This window comes from Centropristis striata, chromosome 23 (assembly GCF_030273125.1).
Source record: "Centropristis striata isolate RG_2023a ecotype Rhode Island chromosome 23, C.striata_1.0, whole genome shotgun sequence".
In the NCBI taxonomy this organism is placed as follows: Eukaryota; Metazoa; Chordata; class Actinopteri; order Perciformes; family Serranidae; genus Centropristis; species Centropristis striata.
In genome coordinates this window covers 3,685,766-3,701,382 of record NC_081539.1, presented here as the reverse complement: position 1 = coordinate 3,701,382, position 15,617 = coordinate 3,685,766, and the positions used below count along the sequence as shown (strand labels likewise).

The window sequence follows — 15,617 nt, the reverse complement described above, 5'->3', positions numbered from 1 at the left end:
ACACTCGCCTTAAAATCACGCTGCGAGTTTATGGCCTTGTTGATTAAAGGAAAAACTTTATTTGTTCAATTCGTTATTTGTGTCTTGTTGTAAATTGGGCAAACATAATTCCTTTCATTGTAAAAAAAAGTTTGTCTTGCGTACATAGACAGAACCACTTATTCATTTCTCCGTAGAGGAGGCGTGGTTTACGATCCTCCAGAACCGTTTACGAATGTCTATCAAAAGCGTCTGTAGGTAGCTCTTAGCCAATCAGATCAGTTATACCAGATGACGTAGTAGAGCGACAGAAATTGATGTTTACATAGCCAGACTAGCCCATCTCTACTTTGAGACTAAAATGCTCAATTCTGCTTCTGCAACGTTTTTCTGCAGCATGTTCTGGTTATGGCTGCTCCGTAGTTTCAGCTCACAGTCTACCGGCAGTGTTGGTGTGTGTGTGTGTGTGTGTGTGTGTGTGTGTGTGTGTGTGTGTGTGTGTGTGTGTGTGTGTGTTTCTTGCTGCTTTGCTTCTCCAGTTCTCGCTTTCTGCAAGATTATTTATTTTTACGCCTTATTCCCCCTCATGTCATTCAGCCACACATCCACTGATTTTATAGATTTTATGGTCAATAAACAAGCTGCTGCGGGTCTCTGGGGGCTCCGCTGTCTCCCGGCTCGTAGCCAGATGGTTACCGTGGTTACAGCAGCGAGCGGTAGCGGGGCTAGTTGGTAGATTAGGCTTTGGCCAAATCCTGTCGGAAGCATTAAGGCTAAAACATACTTTTTCGCGGTGAAACAAGAGTGTAAAGTAAATTGTTGTTGTTCTTTTAAAATAAACTTTCGCTCTAAACTATTTAAAACGCCGTCAGCTAGATCGAAAGAGAGTTTCGCGTCTGCTGCAGCCATGTTGGATCCGTAAGAAAACTACAAAACTACAAGCTTCCATCTGTCGAGTAGTACGCGTCACCGTCTTGCCGTCCCTCCCCGCTCTGTGATTGGATCCCTAAAACAGGGCTAAGAAACGGCCCTAGATCCAGACTATCTGCAGGTTCGAAATAAACTCAAGCGTGCAAGGCAGTCTGGGCTAGAAGCACATAGTCCTCACGGCTGATATGGAGAAAAATAATTCGAGAACTGTGAAGGGTCCTACCTCGCAGCTCTGCCAGCGGTTGGGAATGTTGGGTCGAAGCTTCTGCTCACAAACCACCTTCCTCATCTCCTCCACCGACGGGTCCGACTGGACCAGGTCGTAGTAGGGCAGCTGGTAGTCCTCATGGATACCTGAGGGAAGAAAGTCACATATCAACGGCCTGGTTTTATACTGGAACGTTTGATAAATACTTGGAGCATGCAGACTGATCAGGCTATGTCCATCCATTTACACTACCGGTCAAAAGTTTTAGAGCACCCCAATTTTTCCAGTTTTTTATTGAAATTCAAGCAGTTCAAGTCAAATGAACAGCTTGAAAGGGTACAAAGGTAAGTGGTGAACTGCCAGAGGTAAATAAAAAAAGGTAAGGTTAACCAAAACTGAAAAATAATGTACATTTCAGAATTATACCAGTAGGCCTTTTTCAGGGAACAAGAAATGGGTTAACAACTTAACTCTATGGAGTCTTGGGCTATTTTTGAATTCTTTTCATGTCTTTGTAAGTCATTTTGTGTCTTTTTTTGGTCATTGTGTGTCTTTTTTTGTCATTTTGTGTCTTTTTTTTGTCATTTTGTGTCTTTTTTTGTGTAATTTTGTGTCTTTTTTTGTCATTTTGTGTCTTTTTTTGTCATTTTGTGTCTTTTTTTGGTCATTGTGTGTCTTTTGGTGTCTTTTTTTGTCATTTTGTGTCTTTTTTTGTCATTGTGTGTCTTTTTTTTGTCATTTTGTGTCTTTTTTTGGTCATTGTGTGTCTTTTTTTTGTCATTTTGTCTCTTTTTTTGGTCATTGTGTGTCTTTTGGTGTCTTTTTTTTGTCATTGTGTGTCTTTTGGTGTCTTTTTTTGTCATTTTGTGTCTTTTTTTGGTCATTTTGTGTCTTTTTTTAGTCATTTAGTCCAACATAAAATGTGATTTTGAATCTTTTTTTTACTTTCAAAACACTATCATGCTCAATAAAGAATTTTAAATGTTGCAAATGTGCATTAATTTCAGAGTACACTGAGACATTAAACTGCATAATTTTCAATTAAATTCTGGAAAAGTTTCTTTTGTTGGATCCATCCCTCCCTCCATTATTGAGCCAATGATTGCTCCCAGTCTACTGTGATTCTTACCTCCCATAGAGCAGCGGCTGGCGATCTCCCAGAACACCAGGCCCATGGCGTAGATGTCAGCTCGCTTGAAAGACTCAAAGTGTTTCATGTTTATAGAGTCGTCTAGGACCTCCGGAGCCATGTACCTGAGGAGACAAGACATCTAGTCATTATGTCAACCACAACAGTAAATTATGTCTTGGTATACACGACAGGCCAAACGAAAAAAAGATCATAGTTTCATTACTATACAAAATAAACATGATTATTATATTAAGAGTCACTTATTAGAACACATTTTTACTATAATTATCAGGTCTTTGGGTTTTTATTGCTAAGACTTTGTGTATCCTTCTTTCCTAAAAGACACAAAATGACCAAAAAGAGACACAAAATGACTAAAAAAAAGACACAAAATGACCAAAAAGAGACACAAAATGACCAAAAAAAGACACAAAATGACCAAAAAGAGACACAAAATGACAAAAAAAAGACACAAAATGACCAAAAAGAGACACAAAATGACTAAAAAAAAGACACAAAATGACCAAAAAGAGACACAAAATGACCAAAAAGAGACACAAAATGACTAAAAAAAAGACACAAAATGACAAAAAAAAGGCACAAAATGACAAAAAAAAAAATACACAAAATGACTTAAATATGACGAAAAAAAGACACAAAAAGACACAAAATGACCAAAAAAAGACACAAAAAGACCAAAAAGAGACACAAAATGACTAAAAAAAAAAGGCACAAAATGACTAAAAAAAGGCACAAAAAGACACAAAATGACTAAAAAAAAGACACAAAATGACTTAAATATGACGAAAAAAAGACACAAAATGGCCAAAAAAAGACACAAAAAGACACAAAATGAGAATAGGCTACATGTCGGAGTGTCTCAATGCATCATGGGACTTTTCCAGAACTGAAATCATGGTGAAGACGACTATAGCGGAGGGAGCTCAGATATAACAGCTATAAGCTCTCAAATACTTTTTGAATTTCATTTCTATCTGCTACTGAGGCTGAAAAATCTATTATTTAGTAGGAAGAGTTGACACTTCTGTTGAATTTACAGGAAAACTTCAGGTTTTAGGGGCTGATTTTAAAATCACCCAGAGGTTTACAGGCATTTTTTCCAGCCGTTTTAGGCCTAAATGGGTTAAAGTGAACTGAAATGTTCAAAAACACTGTAAAAACCAGGAGACACATTTAGATTAGTGCCACCAGAACATTATGGAAAATCTTAAATGGATGCATCTGAAAATGGATCTGCATATAAACGGGTCTTTATAGGCATCAATAGCTTCTTCATCCATGATGTGAATAAAGCCATCTCTATATCCCTGCAGTCCCTGAAGGCAGCACGGCTCATGTGACCCTCCGCTGCTCTGATGGAAACATTGTGGCTGATTAGTTTCAATCTGTGTTCAACCTGTGGCTACTGATGTGCACACACACACTGCTGATGATGTGTAAACAACACTGTTGACTCTTTAACACAGAGCTGCACAAACAAACAAGGAAGGAGCAGCTGCTGCTTTGTCACACAGACACACAAGACCCATATCAGGATTTTATAACAGTGTGAATGTGATGCAAATGGCAAGGAAACAAGTGAATGCCATTTATAAATGAAAGCCGTCTTCATTTATATCTCTGTCTGCAGGACAGGCTTGTGATCCAGATTGTGTTTGATCTAAACCAAAAGGTCTCAAACTCTAATTACCTGGAACCGCTGGAGGCTGGACACAAAATTACAACAAAAAAAAAGACACAAAATGACGAAAAAAAAGACACAGAATTACCAAAAAAAAGCCACAAAATTAGCAAAAAAGACACAAAATTACAAAAAAAAAACAGACAAAATTATTTAAAGAAGACACAGAATTACCAAAAAAAGACACAAAATTATTTTAAAAAGACAAAATTACCAAAAAAGACACAAACTTATTTTTTTTTTTAAAAAGACAAAATTATTTTAAAAGACACAAAATTATTAAAAAAGACAAAATTATTAATAAAAGACAAACTTATTAAAAAAGACAAACTTATTTTTTTTTAAAAGACAAAATGATTTAAAAAAAAGACACAAAATTATTTTAAGACAAAATTATTTAAAAAAGACAAAATTATTTTTTTAAAAAGACAAAATTATTTTTTAAAAGACACAAAATTATTAAAAAAAGACAAAATTATTTTTTTTAAAAGACACGAAATTACCAAAAAAAGACACAAAATTATGTAAAAAAAAAAACAAAATTATAAAACAAAGGCACAATTTTTTTTTTTTTTAAAGACAAATTTACCAAAAAAAGGCACAAAATTATTCATTTTAAAAAGACAAAAAATTACCAAAACAAGTAATTAAAGGGACCTTCCACACACAACACGGTAAAGTGCCATTCATATAAAACTCACATTAAACTTTCATATCAAGGTGGGGGCCACAAAATATCATCACGAGGGCCACAACTGGCCCACGGGCCGCGAGTTTGAGACCCATGTATTAAGGTATATAAGGGTACACAACATTAATATATGTCCCTTTGAAGTCAATTTTCATGTTCAATTATGTCCCATAAGTTGTTGCAGCAATTTTTGTGTTGCACACATTTGGTGCTGAATTATGCAATTTTATTTCATTTTTATTTTATATCGAGAATGGATAAAAATGGTTAAAATAATAAATAAATAACCTCCAGAATATTAACAGTTGCTCACAGGGACGTCACCAAATGGTCAACACACATAATTGCAGCTCCCTATGACAGAATCAGTGGATAAAGAAGCAGACGAAAAGTATTTTTATATATCTTAAAGTACAGTTACCTTTTGGTTCCCACTCTGTGGTTCGGAGCGATGTCGATTGTGTCGGTGGCGGAGTCGTGGCGGACGGCTAATCCCAGGTCAGCGATGCAGCAGGTCCCGTTCTTCTTCACCAGGATGTTCTTTGACTTCAGGTCTCTGTGTGCAATAGCAGGTTTCCCTGGAAACAGAGAGTCATTTAACATTTAACAGAAGCTCAGTTGAAACAGCAGCATTCAGGGCTCCTCAACAACTATCATTTAGGTGCAGCCGAAGGTTTTTCATACGTTTTGAGGGACCCTTTATTTCCAATTACCATGCACACAAACACACACTCCATCTCACACTGTAAACAGTCTGCTTGGATAAGAAACTGTGTGTTTTGTTTTGATTTACTTTGCTTTTTAAGAATAAATACTTTTTGGAATACTCATGCTGTCCATTTAATGTTGTGCATGTATGAGTTATATATCAACCTCGTCTATGAATTTTGTGTCTGGGGCAAATGGCGACAATACGTGCGAGTGTGTGTGTGTGTGTGTGTGTGTGTGTGTGTGTGTCTCACCTTGTGTTCCCACTATCTCCATGTGGAGGTGGGCGAGGCCGCTGGCTGTGGAGAGGGACAGTTTGATCATTCCCTCCACAGTGACGGTGTAGCGGTTCAGGTAGTCGAAGAGGGATCCATGTTCATGATAATCAGACACCAGCCACAGCTGAGTCCACGTCCCGTTATCTACACACACACACACACACACACACACAAAGACAAAGATTAAGATTAAGATTAAAGGTTAAGGAGGCTTGCTGTGGATGCTTGAAGAGCCCTAAAAACCTCTTCAGTAAAGCCTTTTGCTAGCATTTTAGCTTCCTTAGCTGCCATCCTTTTTTTTTATTTATTTTTTTTTATTGTTGATGAAATTATTTTTATTCTTACTCTGAACTCTGTAGCACTTTCGAGATTTTGTCTAAAATCTTAAAAAGTGTGTGACAAATAAAATGTAATATTTAGTAGGGCAGGGACTTTAACGCGTTAATTAAGATGAATTAATTACACAAAAATTAATGTCGATAAGAGCATGGTTGTGTTGCTATGCAACAAGGAATTCACATATCACCATAGCAGCACATCCAGCCTCAAGTATCACCTCAATGCTAAACATATAGCAGCTAGCGGCTAGTGTGCTAGCTAGCGTGGATTGTGTTTTACTTCAAAAACCAAAGTATTATAGTTTACAGAAGGTCTACCTACCTATAGGCTACCTGGATTTATGAAATGTACTATATTCATAAATATGCTATTGCTACACTTAATGGCAAAAAATGCACTGGTCTGTTGGACTTGAACAAAAATAAACAATATTTTTGTTTTCTTTAAGCTTATGTATTCAGTGATTATTCAATGGTATACTAAAAATCCTTGTGAAAAAAATTACATCTCACTGTTCTCAGGTCAAATATTTATATGCGATTAAAATGCGATTAATTTCGATTAATTAATTACAAAGCCTCTAATTAATTAGATTAATTTTTTTAATCGAGTCCCGGCCCTAATCATCATTATTATTATTATTATTATTATTATTATTATTATTATTATTTATCTATCTATCTATATATTTATTTATTTTTACTTTTTGGGGTGGGGATTCTGTTCTGAGTGTTCCTGTATGTCTGTGTTTTATTGTGAAAAAAACTTAATAAACAAAGTTTAAAAAAAGAAAAGAAAAAGAAAGAAAGTCACGTTGTGTTCTGACTTGAGTCATGAGGAAGAAGGTGTGTGTCTTTTCCTGATGCTATTTAAATTGAATCTCATCTCGACATGTTGCAGAGTTCTAACATAGACAGAAACAAGACCGTGGCAGCAGAACTCCATGATATCCGACACAGCGAGTCTAGATGAGTGGAAGTGCTGCTAGCTGCTGTATGTGAGCTGCTAGACTGAGTGCTAATGTGTGCTCGGCCTTCACTGTGAACTGTTCCTCCCCCACACTGTCTAGCAGCCAGTCTGACTGCACTGACTTCACCTCTAGCAGAGCAGCTTTGTGTTGTGGCAGCTCAGGGTTCACTGTGAATTCAAGCAGCCCACACAGCAAACGGCTGATCCAACATCTCATTTACAGGCTGAGGGAAGTTAGACGCTTCCATCACTGCTGTGTAATCTCATTCTTTATCTCTCATCACAGCGTTCTTTCTTTCTGCAATAAGACTCTATAACTCATCTACCTCCGCCACAACCAGCATTACTGAGATTCACTAAAACTACACACCACACGACACATTGCTATGTTATTACTATTATTACTACTATTATTATTAATACTTTTGCTGCCATTACTATATACTGTGATATACTACTATTATTATTATTATAATATATATCATATTATTTTATTTATTTTTATTTTATTTTATCATATTGTTACTATTTATTGTTACATATTATATTAAATATTATATACTGTACTATTATTATTATAATTATAATATATACTGTTGCTGCAATTACTATTATTACTATATACTGTGATATACTACTATTATTATTATTATACCGGCCTTATTATTATTATTATTATATATATATTATATATCATATTATTTTATTTATTTTTATTGTATTTATTTTTATTTATCATATTGTTACTATTTATTATTATTATTATTATTATTATTATTTTATATACTGTTGCTGCCATTAGTATTATTACCATATACTGTGATATACTATTATTATTATTATTATTATTATTATTATTATTATTATTATACCGGCCTTATTATTATTATAATTATTATATATCATATTATTTTATTTATTTTTATTTTATTTCATCATATTGTTACTATTTATTATTACATGTTATATAATATATTATATACTGTACTATTATATTATATGTATATTATATATTATTTTATTTATTTTTATTTTATCATATTGTTACCATTTATTATTACATATTATATTATACATTATATACTGTACTACTATTATTATTATTGTTATATACTGTCTAGTCATTATAGCATTGTTGCCATCATATTATCAGTATAATTACCATCTTGCCAACCTACCAACTGATCTTTTTTTTTTTTTTACTTCTTAAGTGTCCTTGTTCTATTCTGTGTTTTTTTCTATTGCTGTTTTTACTTATTCTACCTCAGTATTTTATTGTATTTGTATTGTATTTTATTGTACTTGAATACCGGACTACTGTGACAACCAAATTTCTTTCTTTCTTTCTTTCTTTCTTTCTTTCTTTCTTTCTTTCTTTCTTTCTCTGCATGTTGCTGATTTAGATCCTCTGCTCTCATACAGTCTTTTCTAAATCCAGCTGAGCGTTTCTCACCTTTGTTGTCGGCGGCGATGAAGCCCAGAATGTTCTCGTGTCTCAGCATCACCGTCTGGTAGATCTCGGCCTCGCGGAACCAGGAGCGCTCCTCGCGGGAGGAGAAGATCTTCACCGCCACCTCCTCGCCACGCCATTTCCCCCGCCACACTTCCCCGAAACGCCCCTTCCCAATGCTCTCTTGGAGGATGATGGTCCTGGCAATCGTCCTCTGGACCAGCAACGGCAGGCCTGGAGAGACACAAACAAAAAAAAACAATAAATCAAACATCTCAAAAACAGACAGCAGGGGACAGAAAGACACAGCAGGAGGGGACGGTCCATGGAAATGTTAACTGACGTTGTCAACTGCTTGAACTTGAAATGTTTGAATAATCATTAGTATAATTGTGTAATTTAACCCATTTAAGGCGGGAACGCATTACCGCATTTCTACCATTAAAACCTGTTGGGGCGCTGTTGTGTTATTCTACCATTAAACAGGGAAATGGGATACGTCGTTTTGTAGTATTTGTAGTTTTTTCCACCTATTTTCTGTCTCTTGGCCAATGAAATGCATCACAATACATGTGGGAGTGTCGCAATGCATCATGGGACTTTTTCCGGAACTTAAAAATCATCACCAAAAAAAAGACACAAAATGACCAAAAAAAAGACACAAAAAGACACAAAACGACTACAAAAAAGACACAAAATGACCAAAAGACACAAAATGACTACAAAAAGACACAAAATGACCAAAAGACAAAAAATGACAAAAAAGACACAAAATGACCAAAAAAAGACACAAAATGACCAAAAAAAGACACAAAAAGACACAAAATGACCAAAAAAAGACACAAAATGACCAAAAAAAGACACAAAAAGACACAAAATGACCAAAAGACACAAAATGACTACAAAAAGACACAAAATGACCAAAAAAAGACACAAAAAGACAAAATGACCAAAAGACACAAAATGACTACAAAAAAGACACAAAATGACTACAAAAAGACACAAAATGACCAAAAAAAAGACACAAAAAGACACAAAATGACTACAAATACACAAAACGACTACAAAATGACCAAAAAAAGACACAAAATGACCAAAAAAAAAAAAAAAATGACCAAAAGACACAAAATGACCAAAAAAAAAAAAGACACAAAACGACTACAAAAAGACACAAAATGACCAAAAGACACAAAATGACTACAAAAAGACACAAAAAGACACAAAATGAGAATACATGTGGGAGTGTCGCAATGCAACATGGGACTTTTTCTGCAAATGATTATTTGTTTCATTATTATTTTGGAGCGAAGCTTTTGAAACTGTGGATAACTTTGTTGGTCAGCTTTTCAATAATCAGAGAAACAACAGTTACATGTACTAGATGACTGCTGTCTTTAGGGTTAGGCTGGTTATGAGGACTCCTGTCTCCTGAATAGTTGGTCATTATGCTTTAAAAAGCCCGTTCTAGCACTCTCTCGCAATTTGAAATCTCCTTTTTTTCCCTTCTTGAAGAAGTGGCCCCATTATGTCATCATACTCAAGCTAATTGAATTAACAACATGAATGAAAGCACAGATGTTCTGGTGGGAAAATGCTCCACATATTCTATCTCTGTTCATCATCCTGTGATTCTCTGAGTGGTGCATTTCTCTCAGGTTAAACATCCGAACACACACTCTGCTGCTCTGCATGCTCACTACAGTTTGCCAATAGTTTAACCTATAAGAACCTATGGCAGGGGTGTCAAACTCTGGCCCGCGGGCCAAATTTGGCCCGCAATGTAATTTTATTTGGCCCGCGAGGCAATATCAAATTATTATATTATTATTGTAAATTAATGACATTGATGTGTTTTTTATTTGAAATTTGATTTTGCATGTCTGCACTATTTAGTTATATATTGTATGTTTATAAGCGTTGCTGGTTCCATATTTAATGTTAAAGCAAAACATGTTTGGTATATATTAAAAGGTTTATTTGTTCAATGTTGGCCCGCGATTTTATTCAAGTTTTACATTTTGGCCCATTGTGTATTTGAGTTTGACAGCCCTGACCTGTGGTGACACTTTAAATCTTCTAGAATCTCCTATATTCAGCTTTATGCTTCACCTTAACTCATTAAATCCTTAAGCAAGACTTCTCCAAAATGTGGCTTTGACTGGAAACAGAAATGTGAAAAAGTAGCTTATTTCAAAAAGCTTTTTTTTTCTTACGAGGCTAAATTTAAACCCATTTAACAATTCTAATCTGTGCATTTAACTTGTTCTGACCATATTTCCTGAGCAAATTAAAGTCACAATTTTAATATATGTTATGGAGATGCAAACGAAAAGGCAAATGGTTACTTGTTTTTATTTATTAGTGATTTATTCTTATTTTGTTAGTTAGTTAAAAACAAATCAGATTTTTTTTTAAATTGTTAAACAGCACTATTAATATCATAATTTTGATAAATGTTGTGGAGATGCAGAGAAAAAAGCAAATTTGTGTTTCTGTGAGCAGAAAATGTGGTTTGTTTATCATTTTAAAATAAGAAATATCATAAACATAAATATAACAAACGCCCAATGTGTCACAGATCTTTGACATTTAGGGGTAGAATTTTTTTTTAAATATCATAAATGTCTTTTGTAAATTGTATATCCCCCATAATTTTCCTTTAAGGAATACTGGGTCTGGCTTCTTATGGGTTTAAAAAAAACAAAGCCTTTTTTTTTTTTTTTTTTTTCCAGTTTGGTCCTCTCACAAATGTGCCAGTTACATTTCCAATAAAAAATAAATAAATAAATGACTAAATGAATGAATAATTATTGTAGCAACTCTGTCATATCATGAGTTTGGCAAACTGCTGATGAGGAAACAGAAAATTATAGTGAAATGCAACAGCCACCTCACACATATTCTGACTCAGCAAAGTGGTTAAAACAGCCCACGCAGCACACACACACACACACACACACACACACACACACACACACACACACACACACACACACACACACACACACACACACTTGCATATTGTGCAATATGGTGTAAATAACTAGAAAAACTGATTCCAAGTATTTTCTTGGCAGTGTGTTGGAGGTGGCAGACTCCACAGAGAGGTGCTAATTCATGGCTAGCATAAAGAACAGCTTCTGCCAGTGCAGTGTGTATTTGTGTGTTTATGCACTTTCACAGGCTGACAGTCAGTACAATGTGCTTCTACTTTAAGATGTGTGCATCTGCAGAACTATACAGCTACTGATGCTTTTTAAACATGCATTTCTGTTTGTTGTTCCAAGTCTTAATGCTCATTCAGTTGATCAGTAAACATTCAGATCAGCAGCCCTGCAACAATATATCTGCTTTATCTATTGTTAACCCTTAATAGGGCACTCATTGAAATACTTGCAAATTCCAAATTTCAACCCTAGAGAATATTGGAGGATTGGAGGGAAAATATGCAGATTTATGAGATTTAAAGTGGTGAATCTGGGAGAAAAAAATTGCTTTTTTCCCACTTTTTTCTTGTAAATCGGTGACTTTTTTTGCGCAGATTTGCTACTTTAAATCTCTTAAATCTGCAACTTTTTTTCTTGTAGATTTGCCACTTTAATCTAGTAAATTTGCAACTTTTTTCTCTAAATATTACTATTATTTTTATTCATACTTGGCCCTAATATGCCGTCATAGTCAGGTTCTCCTGGTACAAGTCACTGAAGAATAACTCTGTTTGTACGACTGTTTCTTGCAGATTTTTTCTTCTAAATTTTTCATTTTTACATTGGAGGTCCAGGTGAATAAAGTGAATATTATTATATTATTATCATACTGATTGGTCAGATGTCATGGTGTCACTGTCTGTGACGTAGCCTGATCTTTGCTGATTAGCTGGAAGAAGAAATCCATTTTGATTTCCACTGAAGTTACCAAATATAGCTCTTCGCCTGATTAAGGGTTAATAGACACATCTGCTGCTTTTTATAATGGTATAAGACATGGGTATACCAATATAAAATGATATATTTAAAGCATAACTGAACAAAGAAACATCTCCATTTGACACAATTAAGTTTTATGTTTTCTATGGAATTAGAGTTTCTGCATCTATTGGGAAAATACTGACTTTTGAATTTAGAAATCCCGACACACATTCTAAGTCTTAAATCTATTAGCATGCTGTTTTTATTATGTGTCGTGCACCACTGACAGCTGCCACCAGAGGGCAGTCTCTAAGCAGCTTAGTTGAGAAAATATGATTTTACAGGTGTGGAATATTTTGGGTTTAATCCTGATGATAAAGGGGAGCCAGTCAACAGGGATTAAGGCATTTTGGGGCAATTTTTTCCTTTTTTTGCGGCAAGTTCAACCCTTTATCGGGCGAAGAACTATATTTGGTAACTTCAGTGGATATCTAAATGGATTTCTTCTTCCAGCTAATCAGCAAAGATCAGGCTACGTCACAGACAGTGACACCATGACATCTGACCAATCAGTATGATGATAATAATATAATAATATTCACTTTATTCACCTGGACCTCCAATGTAAAAATGAAAAATTTAGAAAAAAAATCAGTAAGAAACAGTCTTACAAACAGAGTTATTCTTCAGTGACTTGTACCAGGAGAACTTGACGCGTATGACGGCGTATTAGGGGCAAGTATGAATAAAAATAAAAATACAAACCCGGGGGAGAGGGGTAATATTTCGAGAAAAAAGTGACAAATTTACGAGAAAAAAAGCTGAGATTTAAGAGATCTAAAGTAGCAAATCTGTGCGAAAAACGTTGCAGATTTACGAGAAAAAAAGTGGCAAATTTACAAGAAAAAAGTGGCAAATCTACAAGAAAAAAGTGGCAAATCTACAAGAAAAAAAGTCTCAGATTTAAGAGATTTAAAGTAGCAAATCTGTGCGAAAAACGTTGCAAATTTACGAGAAAAAAGTGGCAAATTTACTAGATTAAAGTGGCAAATCTACAAGAAAAAAAGCCGCAGATTTAAGAGATTTAAAGTTGCAAATCCGCACGAAAAAAGACGCAAATTTACGAGAAAAAAGTGAAAAAAAACTTTTTTTCTCGCAGATTCGCCACTTTAAATCTCATAAATCTGCAAATTTTTTTCTCGTATATTTGCCACTTTAATCTCGTAAACTTTTTTCTCTAAATATGACCCCCCTCCCCTGGGTCCCTATGTTTTTTTTTTTTTTTAAACATTCTGACAGTATGTAATATCCTCCAATATTCTCTAGGGTTGAAATTTGAAATTTGCAATTATTTCAATGAGTGCCCTGTTAAGAGTTAATGGGGTGCATAGGGTACCTGATCCAGAGCCTGAGGTGGTCATGTCGTAGATGAGGTCCTTCAGCGTTGTTCCCACAGTGATGAAGGGATGGTCCATGGAGGGGTCCTCTTCGTTGGGCACCCGATGGTGGTGGTGGTGATGGGCAGCGCCCCCGGCCCCTAGACCCCGGTGGCTGTGGCAAACATAGAATGCCAAAACTAGCAGCAGGCAGAGCACACATACTGGACCAGCAATCACTGCAGCGAGGGCCACGGGGCCCAGAGGAGGAGTCTTTACTGTGGGGACTGCAGGACAGAAAGGACACAAAAAACAAAGAGTATAGCAGTAAGTATAACAGAGTGAAAGAACGAATAATGTTGAAAATATATCATTTTTGACATCAATTTGTATAATCTCAATCAGCATCAATCTATAAAAACAACTTTATTACAACAGTCCAGAGACCCCGACATGTTTTGCTTTACTTGCTTTTTAAAAAATAAATACTTTTTGGAATACACATGCTGTCCATTTAATGTTGTACATGTACAAGTGATATGCCAACCTCTTCTATGAAAAGAATTCCAAATTTACTACGAAATATAAATGTGGTGATTTGGTTATAATTATTAATCAGTGTTGCAAATTGATAGTTAAGTAACATTATGAGACTGATTTAGTTGTAGATCTGTATTACAGAGTGGTGCCCCGTCTCGAGTGACTTTGAGTAAAGCAAGTCATATCATTTAATATAATTATTTATGATAATTATTAATCATTCTGTAGCTGCCTGAACATACTTTTGAAATGTGAAGTGTTGCTCAGGTTCAAGGCTTATGAAAATCGCAACACAGTGCACCTGCATCCCACTAATTTATTCATGTTTTACTTTCATAGGTCATTCGTCTGTATACATCCCTGTTTTATGTAAATTAAACAGAATATGATCATTTTATAATCAATTGTGACAAATATCCCATTGGAAACCGTACAAAACAGTATATTTTATGTTCAATTAGTAAACTTTTTGTTCGTCCCCAACATCTGTGCTGTTGTGGAGATTAGATTTAGAGACTGTGTATGGGTTAACAGTTCACAGTAATAGACAGGGTGCACATATTTTATAATACAACTAGGAGCAATTAAAAAAAGGTGGAAGCAGATGGCCACTGATTGCCCACAATTAATCTTTTGACATCTACTGCACACATGGAAAAGTTGCCCCATTAATGAGCTGTTCTTTATCCCCCAGCCTTTAAATATCTCCTGCACAAACTTGCTGTCACATTTTTGCCACAACCAGGCACTGACTAAGAGTCACATTCCCGTGTTATGTCCATTTTAGAACTACCTTTTTTTTTGGTGTCCCTGAGAACTAAATTGAGGAACCTGATTAAATGAAACCACAGTAAAATAAAATGTAGCAACACCTCCATGTTACAAATACGACCTTGCTCAGTTTTTGGTTGTCAGTACTTTTGAAGCATGTACATTTTTCTACTGAGCTGCATAACACTCAAAGTGTAATGCATATTACTGGTGTGGAAACATATTCACCACACAGAAAGTTCCTTTTGGTTTCTCCTGTTACCATGACCAGAGGTAGGTGGGAACATGTTACATTTACACTTTATTTTGAAGTAAATAGTCAGAATAGTTTTAATGCTTCTTACTCAATTCAGATTTTGAGCGAAAATTCTTTACTTTTACTCACGTTGTGCTGTATTTATTTTTCTTTCATCCCTGTCTCCCTGTCCTGTCCACCTCTGTCATATTGTATGTGTGTTTTAAGTATACGTTTGGACGGGTTGATGGCTAATTTCATTGTCCTGGTACCTGTTACTCTTTGTGCAATGACAATAAAGGTGATTCTGATTCTGGTTCTACTGTAGTTATGCCTCCACATGACTCAGTTTAAGTTTGGTATTGGTCCTCCATGCTGCTTTGAACAAAGTTGGAATATTA

The 15,617-nt window shown here is 35.2% G+C and overlaps 1 protein-coding gene across 1 annotated transcript in view; it reads right to left on the bottom strand.

The window, feature by feature from the left end:
- The window catches only part of tgfbr1b (transforming growth factor, beta receptor 1 b), a 59,275-nt gene that overhangs the window by 12,954 nt on the left and 30,704 nt on the right, over positions 1-15,617 (bottom strand). Inside the window, exons 3-8 of the mRNA XM_059326480.1 lie at positions 13,691-13,957; positions 8,390-8,620; positions 5,605-5,772; positions 5,064-5,220; positions 2,247-2,371; positions 1,133-1,263 (exon numbers count right to left, since the gene is read on the bottom strand). Of these exons, the coding sequence (XP_059182463.1) occupies positions 1,133-1,263; positions 2,247-2,371; positions 5,064-5,220; positions 5,605-5,772; positions 8,390-8,620; positions 13,691-13,957 (1,079 nt within the window). The remainder of the gene's footprint in view (positions 1-1,132; positions 1,264-2,246; positions 2,372-5,063; positions 5,221-5,604; positions 5,773-8,389; positions 8,621-13,690; positions 13,958-15,617) is intronic.